General features: G+C 36.2%; 1 protein-coding gene across 8 annotated transcripts in view; it reads right to left on the bottom strand.

Annotated features, from left to right (window-relative positions):
• Window positions 1-26931, bottom strand: part of UBR2 (ubiquitin protein ligase E3 component n-recognin 2) — a 117752-nt gene that overhangs the window by 64712 nt on the left and 26109 nt on the right. For all 8 annotated transcript variants that reach the window (XR_004352347.1, XR_004352348.1, XM_032650248.1 and 5 more), the window contains exons 3-8: window positions 17071-17149; window positions 14922-15035; window positions 8174-8304; window positions 6099-6237; window positions 5302-5364; window positions 948-1068 (exon numbers count right to left, since the gene is read on the bottom strand). Coding sequence is in view for 6 of the 8 variants with exons in the window: in XM_032650248.1 (XP_032506139.1) it covers window positions 948-1068; window positions 5302-5364; window positions 6099-6237; window positions 8174-8304; window positions 14922-15035; window positions 17071-17149 (647 nt within the window). In the remaining 2 variants the exon portion in view is untranslated. The remainder of the gene's footprint in view (window positions 1-947; window positions 1069-5301; window positions 5365-6098; window positions 6238-8173; window positions 8305-14921; window positions 15036-17070; window positions 17150-26931) is intronic.

Below are 26931 nucleotides of genomic sequence, written 5' to 3'. Positions count from 1 at the left end.
AATTTTCAGCAGAAAACTGATTCCATGATACTATTCATTAATGCTGTAGCACAGTACTTGGCATACAGATATCCAATGGAAAACACCAAAGCCAAAAAAAAAAAAAAAAAAAAAGAGGATGAGTGAAATAATTGGAAAGACATTTAGATTAAACAAACACATTCTCCTAAATTTCCACACCCCCATATTTTCACCTGTCAATTCACAGTGTGGCAATACTCTTTCTAGTAGCCTTTTAATACAAACGTTTTAGAAATTTTCTTTATAGCAAACATTGGAATGTCATTTATTCAAACCACCTCTCTTGCCTGAAGAACAGTATAACAGCTTAAATCTATTCCTAGTTTACTCTTCAGTGTTACACAACAAACTTGTATTTTTGGCATTGGACATGAAGGTTCTTAATTCTGTTTATCACTACTTTTAAAAGATTATCTAATTTGTAGACTGTGGAAAAACAAAAACTCAAATACACAGTAACTTCAAATTTGCAAATTTTCAGGGTTGCAAATTATTAGTAACCACAAGTCGTAGAAGTCAAAACAAAGACAGCCTTTAAACAGTTAATCATTTAGGTTTTATATACAGCAGCATTATGCAGCTTGCTTTGTGGAAGAGAATTCCACAGGATACGCCATTAAGAAATAGGTTCTTTTATCAAGTTGCTAAGATTTAGGTTTCATTAGCGTATTATAGTCATTTACAATTGTTTAACCCACTGTTTCCTGCATTTACTTGAACACAGACTCCTCTGTATGCATATAAAAAGATCCCGTGGATCAAAATTGGGAAACAGATTTTTTTCTATGTATAAAGATATTATCAGATGGTATTTTAAAACATGAAACTAAAGCAAAAATATGATTCCACTTGCTATTTTTTCCAAAACAGTTTTGCAAAGGCATATGAGCTCATTTTTAAGTCAATCAGCACAAGTATGAACCTACCTGAATATCCAATAATACTTCCCAGCCAAGACAAAAGTTTCAAACCAAAATTCTGATGTGCGACAATAGACGAATGCATAACTTGAACTTTGAGTGGCTTTGTCTGTCTACTGGTATTTCTCTTAAAAAGAAATGGCAGGATGAAAAAACAAACTTAAAAAGGCTATTTTAGAGAAAGAAGTTAATATTTTTATTTAATATAGCTACACTCTCATCATTATAGGGGAGTTTTTCATGTATGTAAGAAAAATACCATGTGGCTTGCTTTACTCAGATTCTAATTTTCTAGAAGGAATCCTAGGATTCTTACAAAAAAGTAAGAAGTTACAGCTTTAAGTAACCTGAATTTTTGGTCTTATATTTGAAAATCTGCCCCACCAATTATAAATTATTTAAATGCTTAAATTGGCTTTATGTCTTTAATTTTTAATGTAATTACACACTAATTTAAATAATTTACTTCATTGCACAAATGTGATGTTATCAATACTTTAAAAAAATTGTAGTAAATACACACAAAACTTTCCAACTTAACCATTTTTAAGTGTGCAGTTCTGTAAAGCACACATTGTTGTATAACCAGTCTCCAGAACTCTCTGTCTTGCAAAACTAAAACTCTGTACCCATCAAACACTCCAGGTACCTCATATAAGCAGAATCATACATTATTTATAATATCTTTTTGTGACTAGCTTATTTCACTTAGCATAATGTCCTCAAGGTTCATCCACACTGTAGCATGTATCAGAATTTTCTTCCTTTTTAAGGCTGAATAATATTCTATTGTATGTATATAGACTTTGTTTATCCATTCATCCATTGATAGACACTAAAGTTGCTTCTCCCTTTTGTCTACTGTGAATAATGTTGTTAAGAACATGAGACCCTGCTTTCAATTCTTTTGTGTATATACCCAGAAGCAAGACTGCTGGATCATATGGCAATTCTATTTTTAATTTTTTGAGGAACCACCATACTGTTTTCCGTAGTGGTCGCACCATTTTACATTCCTACCAATAGTGAACGAGGGTTCCAATTTTTCCATATCCTTGCCAATACCTGTGATTTTCTGTTATTGTTTTGTTGTTGTTTGTTTTTAATAGCCATCCAAATGGATATGAGGTGGTATCTTATTGTGGTTTTTACTTGCATTCCCCTAGTGATTAGTAATACTGAGCATGTTCTCCTGTGCTTTGGCAATCTGCATATCATCTTTGGATAAATGTCTATTTAAGTCTATTAAAGCTTTTAATTTAACATGTTTTCCCCCCTTTTCCTTTTTTGCTTGGTCATCTTTCTACCCACCAGTTCCTCCCATCTCCATAACCCACATTAACACAGTACACCTTTGCATACTTTATCCATCTATATGTACTATATATGTACACATTTATAAAGGTTTTTATTTGATTTACAAAAAATGGGATACTACACATATTCTGTCGCATCTTTGTGTTAACAGTTTTTTTTTTGTTGTTGTTAATGACTCAATAATATTCTGTGGTGTGGATTTATTTAGACATTCTTTAGAGAAGGGCATTCATAGTCTCTTTGTTTACAGTCTTCTGTGACTATAAAAAAAACGTAGTACTGAACATCTCTGTACACACACTAACTGGTGTTTATATTTTTACAGGATAAATTCCTAAGAGAGATTATAGATGCTACTAGATTGTTTTCCAATTATGTGGTAGCAATTTATTTTTACATAAGTACTTCTGTTCTCTGCATCTCTGCCAGCAAGGTACTTTATCACTCTAATTTCTCCATCTTGTTGGGTATGAAATCTCCATCACTTTACTAAACTAGGTAGTTTGAGTCTCTTTTTACATATATTTACCACCTAGATCTTCTCTGTTGTGATTGTCTTTTCATACCCTATGTCCATTTTTCTATTTTGTTGTTTGCTTCTTACCTGATAATCTACGAGTGCTCTGTTTATCATAAACATTAAATGTCTATCCTTTGTGTTAGAAATAATTTTTCTAAATCTACTGACATTTTTTATAATATTTTGCTATGCAAATTTTTTATGTAGCCAAAAATAAGTTCTTTTCTAACTCCTGGGGTTCTAGTCTTGGTTAAGAAGCTCTCCTCCTCCCTTAGAATGTACTTGTTTCCTAGATTTTCCTCATACTAGTATCTATTTCTGGACTTTCTATTCTATATTATGCATATAGTATATCTATGCAGACACTACCAGAGATTACAAGTACTGATTTTTAAGGGAAAAACTGTAATAACACTGTGAAGCAACAAATGTAAAGGGAAAAAAAACACCTCCTTTACCTGGATTCATCTACTGTAAACATTCTATTCCAACTGCTTTATCATTTGCACATTATCTTTCTTTCTCCACACACACACAAGCATTAAAAAAAAAAAAAACAACAAACCACTGAAGGTTAAGCTATATGCACAATGTCCCTTTATCCCTAAAAACTTCAGTATACATTTCCTAAGAATGGGAATGTTCTTTTTATACAACCACAGTATAGTTTCTGATGTATTATTAAATTGGGTATGTCCAGTTATCAATAAAGAATTTCTTAAATAAGACACAAACTCATGAAGAGAAAAATATATTTTGCTACATTAAAATTAAAGCTTTTGCTCAAGGAGAAGCATCACAAATAAGCTTAAAATAAGTCACATATTAGGAAAAGATACTGCAACAAAAGATCAGGATTCAGATTATGTAAAGAGCCCCTACAAATGAGTAAGAAAAAGACAAGTAACCTAACAACAAAAAAATGGGTAAAAGGTATGAACAAGAAATTCACAGAAAACTTAAATGACCAATACAATAAATATGAAATAAGATACTCAGTAATCAAGGCAGTGCAAATTTAACTGATGAGATGCCATTCATACACATCAGGTTGGCAAAATTTTAAAAATCTGACAATATATAGTTTTGACAAAGCGGTAGAGATATGGGAACTCTACTTCGATGCTGGCTGGAATGTATATTGGTACCACCATTTTGGAGATTAACTTGGCAAAATCTAGCATAGCTGAAAATGCTCAAAAGCTAACAACTCAGAAATTCCATTTCTTGGTATATACCCTAGAGAAACTTTTGCTTCTATGCAACAAGAGGACAAAAAAATGACCACAGCAGGACTGATAGTTATAGGAAAAAATTGGAAATATCCTAATTGTCCATCAACTGGAGAATGGAAAAATTATGGTACAGTCATCAATGGAATACTTACAGATACATGTATCAACACAGATAAATCTATAAACAACACTGAAATGAAAAGGCAAATTGCAATATAATATATTCAGTATGAATCTTGTTATGTAATGTTTAAAGACTTCCAAATCAATACATATAATATGGACAGGTATTTAACAGATGAAATATAAAGGCATGTATGAAAACAAAAGATAAATTAATGAAAGTAGTTATCTCTAGGGAAGGAGGAAAGGGAATGGGATTTAGACGGGATAATACAAGGGCATCTAAAGTATTTTATTTATTTAAAATACATATGAAGAAAATAAGGTATAATGTAGCACACAGGCATTTATTGTTATGTCTATTTTCATCTGTATATTTAAAATATTTCACAATATATAAAATTATATTTTAAAAGGACATTTACATAAAATGCAGTTACATGGAATAGTTAAAAACAATAAATTATAACTTTTAAAAATAAATCTGAATGTGGGGAATAGTTTTCTTTCAGATAAATTATACACTAAATGCTATCAGGATATGCAGCATACCTTGCTATTAGGTACCAAGAAACAACTTCCCTTGAATTCTAATCTTGGTGCTAAAGGCCAGTTTAATTCCTAAAAAGTAATGTGAAACCCTATCAAAAACAAAACAGAAAGCAAAAAACTTTCTAAGACATCTCTGATAAAAAAATAAGAAGACAGAAATATATACATATATATCTCATCTAAACATTCATTTTCTGTATCAATCTTACGTAGCTTAAAAAAAAACTAGATAAAGCAATAAGCAATGCTCAGGTAACATATATTTAAACATGATTTTTTTTTTTTTTTTTGCGGTACGCAGGCCTCTCACTGTTGTGGCCTCTCCCGTTGCGGAGCACAGGCTCCGGACGCGCAGGCTCAGCAGCCATGGCTCACGGGCCTAGCCGCTCCGCGGCATGTGGGATCTTCCCGGACCGGGGCACAAACCCGTGTCCCCTACATCAGCAGGTGGACTCTCAACCACTGCGCCACCAGGGAAGCCCCTAAACATGATTTTTGATTGATGTGGCTTTACATTCAGGAAGGCAGAAAAATGTGTTCATACACACCAAAATGTGGGACTAGTTTTATACTGATAAGAAATAAGAGTGTAGACTATTTTTAAATTACTTACCACAATTACTGATTTTGCTTGTTCACAATACTGGAAGTCTCCATATCGAACAGATCTACGTCCCTGTAAATAAATATATTTGAAATTAACTTGTAAAAATATTTATATTCAGTATTAATAACTTTTGAAACAGTAAACAAATAAACACAGTGTCATCTGAGCACATAACAACTCTGGTCAATTTTTTTTTTTTTTTTTTTTTTTTTGTGGTACGCGGGCCTCTCACTGTTGCGGCCTCTCTGGTTGCAGAGCACAGGCTCCGGACACGTAGGCTCAGCGGCCATGGCTCACGGGCCCAGCTGCTCTGCGGCATGTGGGATCTTCCCGGACCGGGGCACGGACCTGTGTCCCCTGCATCGGCAGGCGGACTCTCAACCACTGCACCACCAGGGAAGCCCTGGTCAATTTTTAATATCTACAATGTTTATTCTATTCATTAATTAAAAAGTAAATTAAAATATTTTCCTTCAAAACTATCCTAACATTTTTCAAGCAATTAATAAGTTCAAGTTGTTATCCTTGAACAACACAACATTTATTCTTCTAGGTTGCTGTAATTTCTATTTTCATAACTGAATATTTCTAACCACTGTGTAGGATGAGAGCAACTGTATCTATGTTTCCTCCTAAACTTTCTGACAATAGCTTACAGTTATACCCAATATATATTTGGGTCAATATTCATATGAAATTAAAGAAAAATAGCCTAGATATATATACCTCTAACTCAATTTTCTAGGATAACTTATCTGTATTAAAAGCTTATTATGTGACATCAATATAATGAAATTACTTACATCTCGATCTACTGTAGTTGCAAAGCCAATGGCTTCTTTTTGTGTACAGTTAACAGCTTTCTGAAGAGTATAAATAACTTGTTCATAGGTATGAACCTCATCATTAAACAGCATGCAATAGTAGGTGTCACTCTTCTCTCTGTGGGATAAAACATTAATTATATATTATCTATTTGCATTATCACCTTGCTCCAGGATGATTTATTAAGAGCACAGTTTGTTCTAGGGAACGTGCTAGGTACTAGGCACATACCTGTAATGAAGCCATCTGTGGTCCCCACACTCTATGACACTACCGGATGGTGGGAAAGATAGATACTATACATAAAGAATAGGATGCTAGAGTGGGATAAAACCAGTATGGGAGTTCAGAGAGCTGCCAAAGAAGTAATTTGAGAGCTGAAGTCAGAATTGGCTATCAGTGGTGCTCAATTGGGGGCAATTCTCCTCTACCCTCCATAGATGACCACTGGACAATGTCTGGAAACTTTTGGTTGTCATGACTGGGGTGGGAGTGCCACTGGCATCCAGTGGGTAAAGGCCAAGGATGCTGCTAAAAATTCTACAGTCCACCAGTTAGAGCCCATAATATCTGGCCCCCAAAGCCAACAGTGCTAAGGTTGAGAAACCATGGGCTAGAAGAAAGTGAAAGCAAAGGCCCTGAGGTGGCAAAAGTAAATACTGGGAGCTGGAGCACAGGGAGGAAGGAGGAGATTAGTCTGGAGATAGGCAGAAATCTTAAAGACCTTGTAATGGATTTCGATTTTGCCATCCTAAGGGCAATCAAAGATTTGAAAGAGTGAAATAGGAGCTATGGTCAGATTTGTCTTAAAGTTCACTTTGGCTATATGTGGAGAATGGACCATGAGAGACACGAGTGGATATGGCAGTCTAGTTAGGGACGTCATGTTGTCCAAGGATGAAATTAACGCAATTTGGACTAGGAGAGTAGTAATGGAGATGAACAGAAGTAAACAACTTGACAGAGGGAGAACCAGCTGGACCTGACTGGACCTGAAATCTAAGTGGATATGCGTGACTCAGGTTTTTGAGTAGATGAAATGCCATTTACTAAGATGGGAAAACATTACAAGAGACGCAAGTTAGATTCTTTTCCCTTCTATGCTGGTGGTCCCAAACTTACAATGGAACAGAAAAATAAGAACACAACCCTTCTATTCTCTATGGTCTAAATTTGGATCTCAGATTTAGATCTTAGTTGGTCCCCAACTCAAAATACATGAAGATAAAGTCATGAGGTAACTAAGCCATTTTCAACATTTCCAAAAAAGGAATACTAACTCCTCATTTTACTAAAAAACAACCCACAACCTAATTATTTGGAACACTGTTGAGAAAGCAAAAAAGAAACACCACCAATGTCCTTTAGACTCTCACTTGTACTCAACCTTAACTGTGAATACAATTCCAACAAGCTTGGCTAGAATTAAAAGTAGAAGAGAAGGCTGCTTGAGGCAAGCACATTCATGCAGAAAAGTAAGCCCTTAACCTTAAATACAGCTATAGCAGAATCCAGCTCTCTGGTCACAAATTTGCAATCTCCTCAATAATCTAAGAACAAATGGTAAAAATGTTAGATGTACTCTAAAAGAAGCACAAAGTGTAGAATAAATTTTATACAAATTTAGAATCAAAAGTGGTTAAAATTGAATTTGTGTATTTAGTCAAACCAGAAAACTCACTTAGATCAAAGTGCTCATTCCCTAATCAAATCTCATACACAAACAAAAAGAATTGTAGAGTTAACTTAACAGCTTTATCACACAAAGAAGAGAAAAATGTCTGTGCTTGAAACCGTGGTAGAGCCTTGATGTGGCTAAAATATGGCTATAAATCGGCGAAATCAACAACAGGGAAAAACCTCTACCAATTAAATGGCTCACACATATTTAAAAACTATAAAACCAAGGTTATTATTATGCTGAAAACTAATTATTAAAAATGATTACGTTCTATCCTAGCTGTATTAAAGTTAATTTGAGGAATTAGAATCAAAATGGTTAAAACTGAGTGTGAGCAAATACAAATACAAGGAATAAACGGGCTGTACTTACACCATCTCTAAATCTGGTGGCAATTCACTTTCCTTTTCCCAGGTTAATATCTCTACTGCATAGCGAAACATAATAGCAAAAATGTTATAAGTTCTTGCAATCACATCTTCTGATAAATGCACAAGAGGATCCTGAAAGAACAGAAAAAAAAAAAAAAAAGCAACCATGTTAAATGTACATTAATTCTCCTTTTTCCCATTCTGCCTCCCTCCTCAAAACACTACTGTAAAAAGCTGACATCTTCCAGCTTCAGCTTCTCTTCAATTTGATCCTATACGTTACATCTCAGCAAATCAAACTTCCTAAAACATTCTCTTCATAATAATCCACATTACTGAATCACATGAACCACAATATTCCACGGCACTCCAATGCCTAATAAATAAATCTAAAAATTTTAGAATGGCATTCTAGGATCTTTAAACCTAACATCAAACCATGGTTACAGCTTCACATCCCTCTAATCCCCAATTTCCAGAATAAACAAAGGAATGTTATCTAAGGATGGACAAGTAATATTTAGTTTTATAGGTATAAAGGAGAACCTGATTTTGAGGATTCTAAAGGGGAGAAGTCAACAAGGTCAGAAAACTGCTCCTCGATGTTGTTAAGAATCACTCACTTTCTCTCAGCGAGTCAAGTTGTGTATGTATTTAACAGAGAACTTCGTATATTAGACTTAACAGTGAGTAAGTCACTAAATTTCAAGGTTAATGTAAAAAAGTATTACTATAAACATACTCTAAGGTTATCTTTCAGTCAATGTTGGCAAAATGTTTTACACAATCTAATCTTAATGCTTTATCAAATCTAAACATGTTATTTAGCTTAACGGCTAAATAGTGTTATATTCATCTCAATAAGAAAATCAATACATTCCAACATCATTGAACGGGAACCAGCACATTCTTGAAAATATACATAAGGATACAGAACATTTCTGTGCATCTTCACCAAGGATCAGCTTAGTGGAACTGATATAAAACAAATGGAGAAGGAGAATAATGTCAAGGATGAAGGAGAAAAGACAAAGATTCCTAAAGGAGATGGGTCTAGGGCTTAAAGAATGTAAGAAGAAGTAAGAAAAAGATTTTCCAAAGTCTTATAGCACTTTTTACCTACAACTCTTCTCAATAAACTGCTTTACATGTCCCATCAAAAAAAAATTTTTTTTATACTGCTACCAAGGTTTGCTACTATTTCTTACGGAGACTTTAGAAGTTAACATGGCAAAACCACCTGCTACAAAGAAGGTACTGGAACTGGTACCTTCTGGCATTCATAAAAGAGTGGCTATTAATCATAATACGAACCTCACACTGTACTAAAATAGAAAGTAGAACCAAAACTCAGTTTTCTTCCTGATACTATCTCACTATACAGTCATTCCATTTCTTACAATTACGTCCCATAATACAAGACATTTAGAGGATTGAAGAATTATGATAAACAGGATATATAAGAATTAAATGGTGTTGGGACAGAAACAACTGCCAATTCTTGAGAATCCAAGTCAGTAGTGTCCAAACTCTGTTCTAAAAATCCCAGGGCCTGGTAGAGATGTTTCCTATTTGAAATACACACCAGTTTAAAAACATGAAAAAAAAAAAAAACAAAAAAAAACAAAAACATGATTATCCATATTTTAATTATTTTTTTATTTTTTTGCGGTACGCGGGCCTCTCACTGTTGTGGCCTCTCCCGTTGTGGAGCACAGGCTCCAGACGCGCAGGCTCAGCGGCCGTGGCTCACGGGACCAGCAGCTCCGCGGCATGTGGGATCTTCCCGGACCGGGGCACGAACCCGTGTCCCCTTCATCAGTAGGCAGACTCTCAACCACCGTGCCACCAGGGAAGCCCATGATTACCCAAATTTTAAAATGGCCTATAGATATAGAGTCTTCTGCCATCTTTGTATGCACATGTTAACTTCTTGAAAATGGGTTACTGATTAAAAAACATTATTTCTGAAGTGAAGAGATGCTAGGCTGTGCAAGCCTACTCATGTACAATGGTAAATTAAACGTTATTTGAATAGACTTCTGTTCCAAGTGCTCGTATCACAGCACAAGTCAGTTGGAATGAGAAAATAAATAACCATCTTATCCTATGTTGTATTATCTAAGACTAATAATTGTTTTTCACGACATTTATGTTAGAGAATGCAAGCCTTTGTGAGTCAACTTTGATTTATTCTTCTTCCAAACTAGAAGAATAGCATGCTGTTAAAAAGGTTACCTGTGGTTGGGACCTCCCTGGTGGTCCAGTGGTAAAGAATCCGCCTTATGATGCAGGGGATGCGGGTTCGATACCTGGTCAGGGAACTAAGATCTACATGCTGCAGGGCAACTAAGCCCGTGCGCCACAATACTGAGCCCGCGTGCCGCAAACCACGGAGCCCATGCGCTCTGGAACCTGCGCGCCATGATTACAGAGCCCACGTGCCCTGGAGCCTGCATGCCACAACTAGAGAAGAGAAAACCTGCCACCACAACTAGAGAGAAGCCCACGCACTACAATGAAGAGCCTGCGCGCTCCAACGAAAGGTCCTGTGTGCAGCAACTAGACCCAATGCAGCCAAAAAAATCAATCTTAAAAAAAAGGAATAAAAAGTAAGCACATATTATAATAGAGTTTAACTGTTGTCATATGCAAATAAGGTATGAATGAGGGTTTTCTCCACACTGCCCAACTAAAACTAGAAATAAACTAGAAACCAAAGTTATGAATCGACTTTCTAACAAGAAATAATATACATTCCAAATTATAAAAAATAAATTCATTAGTAATACTGCTTTTATCTGTTTATTATTGGGATTTCTTAATTAAAATTTTATTTTAAAAAAATTCCACTGCCAAAAAATGTTTTCAAAAACCAGTATACTATACTGTCAGAGTTGTCTATACTACCTAGGTTTAAAGCCCAGCTCTAGCACTTACTGTGTGGGACACTGTAGGCAAGTTTCTTAATGTAAGACTCAAGCTTCCGCAGCTATAAAATATGGGTAACAGTAGTAGTTATCTTACAGGGTTGTTCTGAGAATTAAATGATATAAACCAAGAATTGTATTTAGTATGATATTCAGCTACTAGTTACCACTGATCTGTATTCAAATGGGATGAAAGCAGCATTGACAAGTGAAAATTTCAGATAAAAAATTTTTCACTGAGGTTGTTCATTCAGTTAATATATGTTATTGAATTAAATTTCATTCCAAAAAGGATTTACAGCAACTTTTTTTGGCCAAGTGCAGCTTGCGGGATCGTAGTTGCCCGACCAGGGATTGAACCAGCGCTATTGGCAGTGAAAACATGGAGTCCTTACCACTGGACCTCCAGGGAATTCCCCTTCAGCAACTAGAATACATCCAGTGTAATAAAACAGTATTAAAAAATAGATATACAAAGCAGGTAAAATGAAAATAAAGGAAGGAAAATAAACTGAAGTCAAGATAACATCTATTTATAAATGCCAATCATATAAATTTCCATACAGCTACTACAGACAAGCTGTTTTCAAGATGCCCCAACAAAAGGAAACACAGTCAGTTACGAGACTCACACCAAGAGAAACGTAACATTTCCTAATGCAGAGACCTAAGACAAATTTCTTACGGTTTTTATAAAGATCAACAAAGGAGACACTAGGAGAGGTACCATCCCACCAGCCTCTGTACTCACCCCCCATGCTCAAGGGCCCATTTGGAAAACTAGTTGGGCACTTATTGTCACGGTGATGGAAGATGCTATTACCATTTAATGAGTGGGAATTAGGTACGATAAACACAGTGCTTCTGACAGTGTATACCTGGGGTCAGTAAAGTTTTTCTATAAAAAGTCACTAAGTATTTCAGTTTTTGCAGGCTACAGGGTCTCTGTCATAGCTACTCAGTTTTGCTGTTGTAGTGGAAAAGCAGCTATAGACGATACATGAACAATTAAGCGTGGCTATGTTGCCATAAAATTTTATTTATGGATAATGAAATTTGAATTTCACATAATCTTCACATGCCACAAAATACTACCCTTATTGATTTTTCTTCAACTATTTAAAAATATAAAAACCATACTTGGATTATGGTGGTGCCAGTAACAGGTTGCAGACAAGATCCGGCCTGTGGGGCCAGGGTTTGCTGATCCCTGGCCTGTATAATGAAGAATGTCCCACTCCAAATGCCAAAAGTTGAGAAGACCCGTGGAACTTCTAAACACTACCCCAACAGAACTATATAATAAAATTTTTTACAACTTTTTCTTAAGATGTAGGCTGAATGTATAACAAAAAAATTCCATTCAATAAAAACAATTCTATGATAGGCTAAAAAGGTTCATTTCAAATATTATATAGCTTTCTTCCATTTCAAGCATAAAATAGAAAAACCCTAGATAATGTATGGATTTAGTGAGTGGGGACCAGGTATGCTAAATATAATGTTATCTGTTATCTTTTTAATATCTTATAGTCTTCTCGAAGACTTCATTTCTCTTAACTGAATTCTTAAATAGGAATTAAATGGCAAAATCTGGAGGTTCGATTTTCTGTCAAGTTGCTGGAATATATATTCTCCAGGCAGGACCATACAATTTCAGCCAGGCAGGTTATTTTGCTGGCATCTTTTAAAAATTCAGGAAACTAACCAAAGTCTTCATTATTTGATAGCTACCCCGCTAATATATGAGGATAAAGCCAAGAGAGTAACTGCAGGCAGATTCATAATTTTTCTTAGAAAATTTAAAGCGAACAATCTGGTGGTATCTAGTACATTCATAATGCTGAGCCACAATCACCTCTATCTAGTTCTAAAACATTTCTATCACTTCAACAAAGTAAAACCCCTTACCCATTAAGCAGTTTTTCTCCATTTTCCCCTTCCCTATTCCCTGGCAACCACCAGTCTGTGTTCTCTACAGATTTATTTATTCTGGATATTTCACATAAATGGAATAATACAGTATGTGACCCTTTGTGTCTGGCTTCTTTCACTTATCCTGATGTTTTGAAAGTCCATCCACGTTGCAACATGTATCAGTACTTCATTCCTTTTTACAGCTAAGTAATATTACACTGTATGTTTATCCATTCACATACTGATAGACATTTTGACTGTTTCCACCTTTTGGCTATTATGAATAATGCTGCTACTAATGTGTGTGCATGTACTTATTTGAATACTTGTTTTTAATTCTTTTGGGTATATACCTAGAAGTGAAATTACAGGCTTACATGGCAATGTTTAACATTTGAGGAATAGCCAAACTGTTTTCCACAGTGCTAAATCATTTTGCATTCCCACTGGTACTGTACAGAGTTCCAGTTTCTCTATAGCCTCGCCAATACCTATTTGCCACTTTTTTGATTACAGCCATCCTAGTGGGTGTGAAGTGGTATCTCACTGTGGTTTTGATTTACATTTCCCTAATGACTAATACTCTTGAGCATGTTTTCATGTGTTTGTTGGTCACTTGCATTATATCTTCTTTGGAGAAATGTCTATTCAGGTCCTCTGGCCACTTTTAATTGTGTTTTTTGTTGTTGAGTTGTAAGATATATTCTGGATACCAGACACATCAGATATGACTTGCAAATATTTTCTCCCAGAGTCCTAAAGTTTTACACTAGCTTTCAATTTTTTTTCAAAAGCAAAACCATTTTTTCCAAATATGTCTTTGTTTGCCTTGCTTATATTTTTATATACAGAATGCCAACCCAGTACGTAAGAGATAAAAACAGAGCTGCTCCAATTGCAGTGGAGAAATCTGAAACCCTAATCACTTGGCATCTCTCTGTAGCAAATCCTAGAGCACATGCACAAAGCAAATGAAACACAAACAAATATATGTTTTCTATAGCACTGAACCATTCTGCACAAATTTTCATCTGTCTAAAACACAGTGAAACACAGTCTAAAAGATACTGTCCTACACCATAAGTTCTCTGGTCGTTCTGTTAAAATATCTGAGACCAGGAAGACATGTGCACTAGGAAGGACTATTAAGGTCCACTTGCCCCAAATCGGTATCAGATCTACTTACTAACAATGCATAAGTTCTTTTAATGTACCCACCTCTCTGCCATTTAAAATTAAAATCTGAAATAAGGATCTTAAACATCAGATTGTCACAAACAGCAGAGTTTCAAGTATTTGTTTAGTGAGAGCCCATTATATCATTACAAATATCATTTAGAGAAAAATAATAAAGGATCAACAACAATTTTAGAAAGCACATATTTACAGCTGGAATGAGTATAACTTGTACTGAGCTCTCATCCCAGTGTTTGGTCTCATCACATATCCAATGACACTGATTTACCAGGAGATGATGAGTAGGATTGGCTGCCATGTAGGACTACAGAAAAGAAAGGTATCTGATCTACAAAGTCTTAGTCACAACACAAACAAAAACCAACTAAGTTAACTGATCTACATATATAGGAAAAATAATCCCTTTAATAATAAATGAGGACTTAAAAAAACTCATATATGCTTAAAATAAAACAAACAAATGCAAAAGTCCAAATTAAATTAAATTTCTAGAATTTCAAGTGTGTTCTACTAGTACTGGTATGCCATCCATAAAACGCAAAAAACTTTCGAAGTATATACTTGGTCACTGTTAATAGTGAGAGGACTATTGATATTTTACTTATCCATTGCTATATTATAACCTAATTCTTATGTCTGAAAATATTTCAAACACATGGTTAAGACAGTATTTCCTTAGGAACAATTTTGTGAAAATGTTTTTACCTCTTCTTCCTCAATTTCAGAGGTGTTAAGGTCATGTTTCTGACAGTAAGGACCCTCTTTCCAAGCTTCAGTATCACCACAGTCACAGAAACCTCCACCTCCTGATGTTGTCATCTTGAAAAAAAATTGTAAAGTATCTTGTCAATAAGTATTTACTGAGGGCTATTGGATTATAAATAGGAATATCAAGTGCTAAGGAAATAACGTTGCTGAAGTGTTAATTTCTTTGGAGGGATAAAATTAAATAAAATGCCAAACCTCTCAATGTTTTAAAGCTGATTTTAAATAAGCCTATAGGCTAATTTAAGTGATTTCAAAATAAAATAAGCTATTCTGTAGTGTCTAGCAAGCTACAGCTATTTTAAAGAGGTAAAATATGTCCACTTGCATGACTTCCTAATTAGGAAAATAACAAGGGCTTTCTTGCTAGGTTTTGGCTAAATTGGTATACTGCTGGTATCTATGCTACCAGGTTATAATGTAACAGATTCAAGAGTGATTCCTATAGCTGCTATCTTCTACAAAAGTCTAATAAGAGTGCATCTGCATTAGAGAACGTGACCAAAAAAACTACAGAAATAGTTTATTTTTCTTTTCTAACACTCTCTAAATAGCATTCTTTGAAAAGGAAACATTGAGTGCCTAGTCATAAACCTTTTACCACCTGTGGGCTTCAAAATTATTCATGCTTCCTTAAGATGTAGCAATGATTCAAGGAATCTAGCAAGATAAAACCTATTATTTAATAATTAGTAGACTGGAAATTTTGCTTTTTAAAAAAATACTGTGAGTTTATGGATGGGTATGAGAAGGAAATTTTAGAAAGAGCCTTTCATATTTTGCCCAAAGTATTTGTGTGTTACATATCACAAGGTAATTAATGTAAACTCACAAATGACAGTTATTCTTAGGGGCTGCAAAGATATATGCCAAGAAACATGGGCAGGCAGCCATATGGAAAATGATAACATCACCCTATAGCTTTTATGCGTGTTCTGGTAACCAAAGATAGGTAGAACAGTTTAAAGGAAACTAGGATTCTCTTACTGATTTATGAAAATAAAAAGAACATATAGGGCTTCCCTGGTGGCACAGTCGTTGAGAGTCCGCCTGCCGATGCAGGGGACACGGGTTCGTGCCCCGGTCCAGGAAGATCCCACATGTCATGGAGCGGCTGGGCCCATGAGCCATGGCCGCTGAGCCTGCGCGTCCAGAGCCTGTGCTCCGCAGTGGGATAGGCCACAACAGTGAAAGGCCCGTGTACCGCAAAAAAAAAAAAAAAAGAACATATAAAAATATGAATTCAATTTTGCAGCTGTTTTAGTTCACTGTTAACAATACTCGGGTAGAGGAAATAAAAACAAACAGGAGGAAAAGTCCTGAATCAAAAGTCTTGAATTAGTAAGACTGTAGTATTTCTTCTCTAGTTTTATTTGAGATTAGGGTGAAAAGTTCCAGCTGCTAACAGTTCCCTAAATTTTTGAATGTTCATAGCTCTGTCTTCAGCTTCCAGTAGAGGAACCAGGACAGGCTTAGCAATAATCTGCCTGTGTATTTTGTATCCCTGACTTAAAAGCAAACATACTTGATTTTTGGAAAAGTACTGATTGCATTACAGCAGTTAAAAAAAATTTGATTAGTCTTATGTTCTGAAGTTGGCCCTTTTCTACATTGTAGTAGATGCCTCTTTAATATTAAGAAATGACAATTCTGTAGAAGCTGACCAACAGATAGAACCATTTCTTAATGGTATAATCCTGTCACTTTTACTTCACTGCTCACTCATCTCCCTTCAGAACCTCCCTCTTGCATTTTAACTCTCACCTTTATCCTCTAATTTTTGATAACTTGCTTTATAAACCTAGAATTATAAAGATAATAAACATTAAAAAAATAACAAAACAAACTAGTTGAAAACCAATACTGAAAGAGCTGTTATCTATAGTCTTTTAATCTTAAACCATGTGTTCCATGAAACCTGGATTCATAATTCATCTCTACACTGCCATCGTATGTTTAATGGTATTTGAGTAACACATTTCTTAAACCACTCTCCCCTGTTTCAGTGTTAAATCTTGGAATTTTGAAAAGAAAAGGTATTGAGTATAAATTCAATACTAGGTGTGGTTATTATCTGGATATTACTAACCCTATATCGATGGTCTCTGTGAATACTTCCCAAAAAGCACTCCATGCATAAAACACAAGTTGGATCAACTGCACAGTCTCTGTAAAGTTAAAGAAAAAAAAAAATCAGAGTGTCATAAAATAACTGTATATTTTACCACATAATATTTCAAATTGGAATCCATCTTGGAAGAGCCAGAATAGTGAAATGCCTTAGTGTTAGAAGAAAAGAAATTATTTTTCCCAAAGATCTGTCAGATCTTTGATCAATGCAGTCAGCTTAAGAACCTGCTTCTCATACTGGATGTGCACTAGGGGGTCTTAGAAGGCACATATTACTAGAATGGCAATTTTCCCTAAAGATTTGGGGAAATCCTATTTTATATTAAAACACAGATGTATATGGAATAGATTTTAAATATTATAAATTCTTAAGATATTTTAACTAATTTAAATGGCAATAACGTATTAAGTGTTCGATATACAAGCTGACATGGGTCTCCACACTCGGTCTGTATATATGATGGTCACACAAACCTATGGTTCATAAGACATCCTGATGGGGGAGTAGGAGTTCTACAAAGTGAATGGGTTGACAGTGGTGCCTTCGATCATTTCATTTGCTTTTATCATACTGCCATTTAGATACATTTACAGATCATATCTTAAATAATTTCTATGATTCTATGAAATGAGATGAGGTGTCATGAAAATATTTAAATTTCCCCTTATCCTTGTTTCTGTATCCTCATAGGCAACCACCCTACTATGCCTATTGTGTGCCCTTTAATTTGTATGTGTTCTTGCAAAATGTTTTGAACGCATGTATTTAAAAAAAATTTATTTTTAAAATTGTAGTTGATTTACAATATTTTATTAGTTTCACGTGTACAGCAGAGTGATTTGGATATATATATGTGTGTGTGTATATATATATATTTCAGATTCTTTTCCATTATAGGTTATTACAAGATGCTGAATATAGTTTCCTGTGCTATACAGTAAATCCTTATTGTTTACTGAATGCACGTGTTTTTGTTTTTTTTTTTTTGTGGTACGCGGACCTCCCACTGCTGTGGCCTCTCCCACTGCAGAGCACAGGCTCTGGACGTGCAGGCTCAGCGGCCATGGCTCACGGGCCCAGCTGCTCCGCGGCATGTGGGATCTTCCCGGACCTGGGCATGAACCCGTGTCCCCTGCATCGGCAGGCGGACTATCAACCACTGTGCCACCAGGGAAGCCCCGAGTGCATGTATTTTTGATGTGTGTAAATCTTACTGTGTTATACCTCATTCTGTTCTTTTTCAATTCTGTAACATAATTCATTCATTTTGTATGTGTACATTTGATTTGCTGTTTCTGATTGGTATATAATATGCCATGGCATGTATCCAAAACATTTTTTCTCTCTACTATCCCTGCACCGGACACCTGGATTACCTCTAATGCCTTTCTACCACAAATAATGCTGCAATGAATATCCCTGTAAATGTTTTCTTATGGATCTGACTGAGATTTTCTTCGGCATATAAATGCAAGAGCAGAATTGCTGGGTCATATACATATAGAGTTTTAATTCTGAGTGCCATGCTACTGTCCAGAGTGGCTACATGTGCCCCAGCAGTGTGTAAGAGTTTTTTTTTGGAAAGAGTTTTTATAACCTGCATCTTCATCAGCATTTGGTTTTTATCTCGTTTGCTAATATGTGCCAGCTTAACATATATGAAATATCTTACTGTCTTTTTTGTTTTTGTTTTTTTGGCTGCATTGGGTCCTCATTGCTGCACGTGGGCTTTCTCTAGTTGCAGCGAGCGGGGGCTACTCTTCATTGCAGTGCATGTGCTTCTTACTGCAGTGGCTTCTCTTGTTGCAGAGCACAGGCTCTAGGTGAGTGCGCTTCAGTAGTTGTGGCACACAGGCTCAGTAGTTGTGGCTTGCGGGCTCTAGAGCACAGGCTCAGCAGTTGTGGCACATGGGCTTAGTTGCTCCGCAGCATGTGGGATCTTCCTGGGCCAGGGCTTGAACCCGTGTCCCCTGCATTGGCAGGAGGATTCTTAACCACTGAGCCATCAGGGAAGCCCCTATCTTACTGTTTTAATTTGTATTTCTCTGACTGCTAATACATTTGAGCAACTCTTCATATGCTTACTGCTTTGAGGATTTCCTTTTCTATAAACTGCCTGTTTATATCCTTTGCCCATTTTTCTGCTGGGATTGCTTTCTTTATCTTGTTTATTTGCAGGAGTTTCCTATATAGTCTAGTATAGAGGACATTAATCACTTGGCAATTTAAACATTGCAAATATTATCTCCCATTTGTCACATGTATATTAGTTTTGCCCATGGGGTCTTTTGTTAAATAGAGCTCCCTATTTTGATGCAATTAAATTTACGCAAAAATTCGTTTGTGCTTTGAGGTTTTAGAAGTTCCTTCCCCAACCCTAGGTCACAAAAATATATATGTTTTTAAAGAAAATAATTTTCTTCTATTAAACCTTTTGGTTTTATCTTCCCCATTTAGGTGTTTAATCCATCTGGAGTCTACCTTTGCATATGACATAGGATAGAGATACTGTTTTACTTCTCCATATATAATGAGCTGCTTTTTCTAAAACCATTTACTAAACAACCTTTTACCTATTGATTGTGCTGTCACCTATATAACATATTAAGTTCCCATCTATCCTTGGGTCTATTATCTAAGCTCTCTAAGAGTGATCTATTTGTTTGTTCTTACACTATTCCACACGGTATTACTATGGCTTTTTGCAGTATTGATATATCTTAATATTTGATAGGGTAAATTCCCCGTTATTCTCCTTTTTTAAAGGTTGATTTAACTATTCATGAATTATTATTTATTCTTCTACACAATAAGTTTACAGAGTTCCTCGAAAATACCCAGCTAAATTTTGACAGAGATTATTTGGAATTTATTGATAAACTTCAGAAGTAATAACATCCTTATAAGAGTAAATTATCATGTCCATGATTATTTCCTATATCTTTTATTGAAGTTAAAAATTTTTCTTAATGAGGCCTGTGTATTCTTGATTAGACTAATACCTAGGTACTTTCTAGGTTTTGTTGTTTTAATGATACACATTTTTAAAAAATTTCATTTTCTAGCTGGTTAAGGATGATGAAAAGAAATAGTATTGATTTTTAAGACCCTTGATGAACTCAAGGCAGTTTTAATAGTTTGCTGATTCTGTTTTATTCCCCTGAAGTAAATGTGTATAGTCTGTACATAATGACAATTTTATCTTTTTCCTTACAATAGTTATTCTTCTTCCCTTATACTGTTGACAAGGACTTCTAGTAATATGTTAAACAAGAGCAGTAATAGTAGGCACCCTTTTCTTACTTTAGATATTAAAGTAAACACATCTAAGTATTATGTTCACTGTAGGTTTACTAAGAAAGTGCTCTTCTAGAAAGAATCAAGCATTTATCTTGTCTTTCCTATACAAACTGTGCCTCAGGGTTATCGAAGGATCGATGAGGACTGTTTCTTTCACAAAAGACTAGCTTATAAACAAAGAAGAGATGATAAATTAGAGTAGCAACATTTTGCTACCCCCTAATGAATAACGATCCAGGCAGCAAGCATCAGTGACTGCTAAAACATTAGGTAAAAAGGCTGATGGAGGGACTTCCCTGGCAGTGGTTAAGACTCCGTGCTTCCAACGCAGGGGGCACAGGCTAAATCCCTGGTTGGGGAACTAAGATCCCACATGCCACAGGGCGCGGCAAAAAACATCAATAAATAAGAGGCTGCTGGAGACCTTCACGATGGTTACTTGTGCCAGGTGCCTAAACCCACTGATCAATTTTAACAAAAGCAGCCAAGCATCATATACTTCCTGATATTAAGAATTAAGAAGTTATGCATCAGGCTTCCTTGGTGGCGTAGTGGTTAAGAATCTACCTGCCAATGCAGGGGACACAGGTTCGAGCCCTGGTCCGGGAAGATCCCACATGCCGTGGAGCAACTAAGCCCGTGTGCCACAACTACTGAGCCTGTGCTCTAGAGACCTTGAGCCACAACTACTGAGCCCACATGCCACAACTACTGAAGCCCACGTGCCTAGAGCCTGTGCTCCACAACAAGAGAAGCCACCGTAATGAGAAGCCCGCGCACCACAACGAAGAGTGGCCCCTGTTCCCTGCAACTAGAAAAAGCCCGCGCAGCAACGAAGACCCAATGCAGCCAAAAATAAACAAATAAAAATAATAAAGTTGGGCTTCCCTGGTGGCGCAGTGGTTGAGAGTCTGCCTGCTGATGCAGGGGACACGGGTTCGTGCCCCGGTCCGGCGGGTTCGTGCCCCGGTCCGGGAAGATCCCACATGCCGCGGAGCAGCTAGGCCCGTGAGCCATGGCCGCTGAGCCTGCGCATCTGGAGCCTGTGCTCCGCAACGGGAGAGGCCACAACAGTGAGAGGCCCGCGTACCGCAAAAAATAATAATAATAAAGTTCGTTTAAAAAAAGTTATGCATCAATAATTATGAAATTATTATCCCCCCCCAATAATAGAAGTTAATCAAGCCTAACTACCTGTTTCGAGGAAAGACAGGGAAAAAAGAAACATTTAAGCAACACCATGGGGCCACAATCAGCCAAATCTAGACTGTGGAAAATTCCATAGAACAAATGACCTGGTTTCTTAGTAACATAATGGAAAAAAGAAGGAAGGAAAGAGGTAAAAGAGCTATTATAGTTTAAAAGAAAAAATGAAGAACAACAGCTAAATGCAATGTGTGAACTCTAAATTCACAGTTATGAGTCAATCAGGACAATTTCAACTCTGCTAGACAGCAGATAATATTAAGGAATTAGTGTTAATTATTTTAGGATATTAATGGTTATAGAGAAAAAAGGTACATACTCAGTATTGATTAAAAAGAGCATGTTGTCTGGAATATGCTTCAAAATAATCTAGCAGGGCAGGAAAAAAGTGTATGAGAGTGTATGTGTGTGTATATAGATTAAAAAGAGTTGCCATATATTGATAATTGCTGAAGCTGAGCAATGATTCCCTGTCACGTCTATTGTACCACTCACCCTACCTTTATTATGTTTGAAACTGTCTATAATAAAAAACTTTAAAAAATCTAATATACAAATACTCAATAAAGTTCCCTTATATATTCTTTGTTTGCTAAGAATTAAATCACAAACAATAATTGAAATACATAAAATGCTTTTCTGAATCAAATCAGAAAAACATTTTTCTTTTCTCAACTATTAAAATGGTGAATTACATCAGTAATTGTTTTAAAGATGAACTACCTTTGGATTGTTAAACTAAATTCCATTTGATCATGATGCATCACTCTTTTAGTATATTCTTGGATTCAGATAGCTAATATTTTATTTAGGATCCCTTTCATCTACATTAATAAGGGAAATGGCTTTATAATATCTCCTCTTGAATTTATCAGGGTTTCAAATCAAGATTATTAAGTAGCTGCATAAAGAGTTAGGCAGTATTTACTCTTTCCCTCTTTTCTGCAGTAACCTGTTTAAGAAAGGAATTAACTGTTCCTTCAAAATTTGATAGAACTCACCCATACACAGTCATCCAGGTATGCGATTTTTGGGAGGGAAGATCTTTGATTACCATTCCAATGTTTTCATACTATATTCAAGTTGCCTATCATTTTCCTACAAATTTATCCATTTCATCTACATTTTCAATTTCTTTTTAGCATTTACTTATTCATAATTCTCATATTTCAGAGGTTGTCAAACTTTCTTAGTTCATGGCATCTTTAGTGTCTCAACAGTTTCTTTCAGGGTATCACGAGACCAAATGAAACACCTAATCATTCTATTTATCAAACAGTTAGACTCAAAGAACTTAGTACCTGTTAGGCACTGCACAATTTCTCAAATCTTAGAATCAGACTGGATACCACCACCCTCATTTCTTATTCCACAGGTATTTGCTTTTTAATCACAACAACGGAGAGGGCCCAGCTTCGGCAAGAAATGACATCACTAAAAGGAATGCAGTGAGTGTACGTCTCAACCTTCATTCTGAATTTTATACATATGTATCTTCTCTTTTCTTAGTCAGTCTTCTCAGAAAACTACCTTAATAATTCCAGAGAGTAAGCATCTCAACTTTTTACTTTTGCTTCATTTTCTGACCTTTTTATTTCCTTTCTTCTTTTTCCTTTGAGTGTGCTCAACTGTTCTATTTCTACAAACTTCCTGAACTCAATGTTTACCTTATTTTTCTTTTTTATCTTTGAAATAATTTTATTTATAGAAAAATTGCAAAAATAGTAGAGTTCCTTTACACCCTTACCAAGCTTTCCTTAATGTTAACCATAGTACAAGGAAATTGGACAAGGAAATTGTACCAAAAACATTGGTACAATATTATTAACTACAGACCTTATTCAAATATCATTGGTTTTCCCACTAAGGTCCTTTTTTTCTTTTCTGGATCCAACACAGGCTCCCACATTACATTAAATGTAATTTCTCCTTAATCTCCTCTAATCTCCAAAAGATTGACAGTTCCCCAGTCTTTTCTTCACTTTGAGACCATAACCCTTTTGAAGAGTACTGGTTAGTTATTTTGCAGATGTTCCACAATTTGCGTTTGTGATGTTTTCATGATTAGACTGAATTATGCATTTTTGGCAAAAACACCAGAGGAATGATGCTGTGTCTTTCTCAGTGCATCATAACATGGGGCACGTGTTGATTTGATACGCTTTATTACTGGTGATGTTACCTTTGCTCACTTCATTAAGATGGTGTCTGCCGGATTTCTTCACTGTAAAGTTGCTATTGTTCCTTTTGTAATTAAATATATTTGGGGAGATACTTTGTGACTATGCAAACATCCTCCTATTTCTCCTCAAAATTTCATCCACTAGCTTTAGCATCTACCAATGGACTAGACTACAATTATTACTGTGTTACTTGCCTAATGATGATTTTCTGTTTTATTTATTAACTGTAACTCTTCAATACAGGAAAACTACTGAAAACATGCCTTCTCTCCCGCTTATTTACTCAAAGAGTACGGACTCATGGATATTTATTTTATTCTATGGGTTATAATTTAATACTATCATTACTTATTTCATTACCCAAATTGTTTTAGCTATGGCCATTGGGAACTCTTTCAGTTTGGTCCCCATGCCCTTTCAACAGGCCCTGTTCCTTTTTGAGGACTTTCTTACCTCTGGCAACATAACATGTTCCAGGCTAATTTTTTATCTTCCTTGTCCCAGCCCTGGAATAAATCATTCCTCCATGGAACTCTGATTCTTTTTATTGGACAACAGTATTTAGAAACCAGTATTTGGGTACCAGGTATGCTCACTGCTATGGTAGTTTCATTGTTTCTAGGCCCTTTCAGCAGACACAGCCAGGAAATGTATGTTTGTATAGTTTATTTTTAACCTTTCTTTTTTTTGGCAAACATTTTAAAGTTATACATTTCCTTCTAAATACTACTTTAGCTATGCCCCCCAAATTTCAACATGTAATCTTATATTCAGTTCTGTTTCTAAATTTCCTCAGTAATTTCAGTGATTTTCTTTTACTTAATGTTAGCAATGTTAGTTCTCAAACTTTGTTTAACCTACTCTTTTGTTATTTGTTTCTAATTCTTTTTGCAATAAATATAGTGGGAGAACAATCTGCATGGCTCTAAGCCTTGAGAATTAAGTGAGGTTTGGTCTTTAAGACAAAATATACAGATGACTTTTTAATTTAATTAATTAATTTATTTTTGCGGTACGTGGGCCTCTCACTGTTGTGGCCTCTCCCGCTGCGGAGCACAGGCTCCGGACACGCAGGCTCAGCGGCCATGGCTCACGGGCCCAGCCGCTCCGCGGCATGTGGGATCTTCCCGGACTGGGGCACGAACCCGTGTCCCCTGCATCGGCAGGCGGACTCTCAACCACTGCGCCACCAGGGAAGCCCCAGATCACTTTTTTAAAATTGAGATATAATTCACATATTATAAAATTCGCCTTCTTAAAGTATACAACTTAGTGGTTCTTAATATATTTACAAGGTTGTGCAACTATAACCAACCGGAGCATTTAGAGAAATGTCTATTCAAATCCTTTGCCCATTTTTTAATTGGGCTGTCTTTCTGTGTCCCTTACGTTTTCTACCATAAATATTAAATTTGTCAAATATGAAAACTGCTACTTTAGCTTTCTTTTTTTTTTTTTTTGCGGTATGCGGGCCTCTCACTGCTGTGGCCTCTCCCGTTGTGGAGCACAGGCTCCGGACGCGCAGGCCCAGTGGCCATGGCTCACGGGCCCAGCCGCTGCGCGGCACGTGGGATCCTCCCAGACCGGGGCACGAACCCGCGCCCCCTGCATTGGCAGGTGGACCCTCAACCACTGCGCCACTAGGGAAGCCCTTTAGCTTTCTTTTGTATCATACTTTCTGCCTGGTATATTTTTCTCCACTGTTTCTATTCCTATTTTTAGCGACTTTCTGTTTTACTTTGCCTCTCACAGATAACATTTTTGGATTTTTAAAATTCTGAGAACCATTGTCTTTATATTTTTATATAATTATTAAGAAAAGTAAAGCCAGTGGCTTGTCCTCTAGGAGCCCATCATTTAACAGAAAAGACAAATGTGCATAGTTACTGTACCAGTCGTTAAATGCCATTATATTAAAGGTAAGTTGGGGGTTGGTGAAAGCACCCATCTCCAAACTCTCTTGATCATGGATCCCTTTTATTAGAATGTTTAGAGCACGCACCATCTATCTATATATGTAAATATACTCATATTACATATATATTTATATTAATAAATTTATATTGATAGGTTATACATATACACTGCTGTACTAATTACAGTCCCTCAATTATACTGTAACTGGAGTCCCAAGAGTGGCAAAAACAAGGCAGAAAATATATTTGAAGATATAGTAACCTAAATTTCCCAAATTTGGTTAAAGACATCAACTTACAGATCCAAGAAGCTCAAGGAGCCCTAAGAAGATAAATACAAAGAACATATAGCTAGGCGTATCATAATCAAACTGTTAAAATTCAAAGATAAAGTAAAAAACTTGAAGGCAGCTAGAAAAAACCAACACATTTCACATAAGGGAATATAGATATGCTAATAAAAGCTGATTTATCATCAGAAACCATAGAGGTCAGGAGTGGATCAGGATCTTTAAAACACTGAAAAGGAAAAGAAAGTATCAACCCAAAATTCTATATTCAGGAAAATATGCTTTAAAAAAATGAGCACAGACTTGCAGTTTCCAGCCCAGCATGTAAGAAGTTTGGCGGTCGCCACTCTGTCCTAACAACAGTAAAAAGCTGAACAAACTGAAATATCAACAACTCTTCTTAGACAAGTAAGACAAGTGAAGTCATAGGGCAAACTGCTAACCCCAAAACTGGAGAGACCAACAGGAGAGAACAGGAGAGAACACAGAGAATAACAACTTATGAGAGCAGAAAGCCACTAGAACAAACCTCCACAGGAACCAGTGCTGAGGTAGGGAAACATGAACTGTAATTAACCAACTGTTGAAGGCTCAGTGTGATCAAGTTTGAAAAATTAAAAATTCCAGGACTTCCCTGGTGGCTCAGTGGTTAAGAATCCGCCTGCCAATGCAGGAGATATGGGTTCGATCCTGGTCCGGGAAGATCCCACATGTCGTGGAGCAACTAAGCCTGTGCACCACAACTACTGAGCCTGAGCTCTAGAGCCCGTGAGCCACAACTACTGAAGCCTGTGAGCCACAACTACTGAAGTCCGCATGCCACAACTACTGAAGCCCGCGCGCCTAGAGCCCGCGCTCCGCAACGAGAAGCCATCGCAATGAGAAGCCTGTGCGCTGCAATGAAGACTCAACACAGCCATAAAA

The sequence above is a fragment of the Phocoena sinus genome, chromosome 11, assembly GCF_008692025.1.
Source record: "Phocoena sinus isolate mPhoSin1 chromosome 11, mPhoSin1.pri, whole genome shotgun sequence".
NCBI lineage: Eukaryota > Metazoa > Chordata > Mammalia > Artiodactyla > Phocoenidae > Phocoena > Phocoena sinus.
The sequence above is the reverse complement of the archived record's forward strand: the minus strand, read 5'-3'. Positions and strand labels throughout refer to the sequence as shown.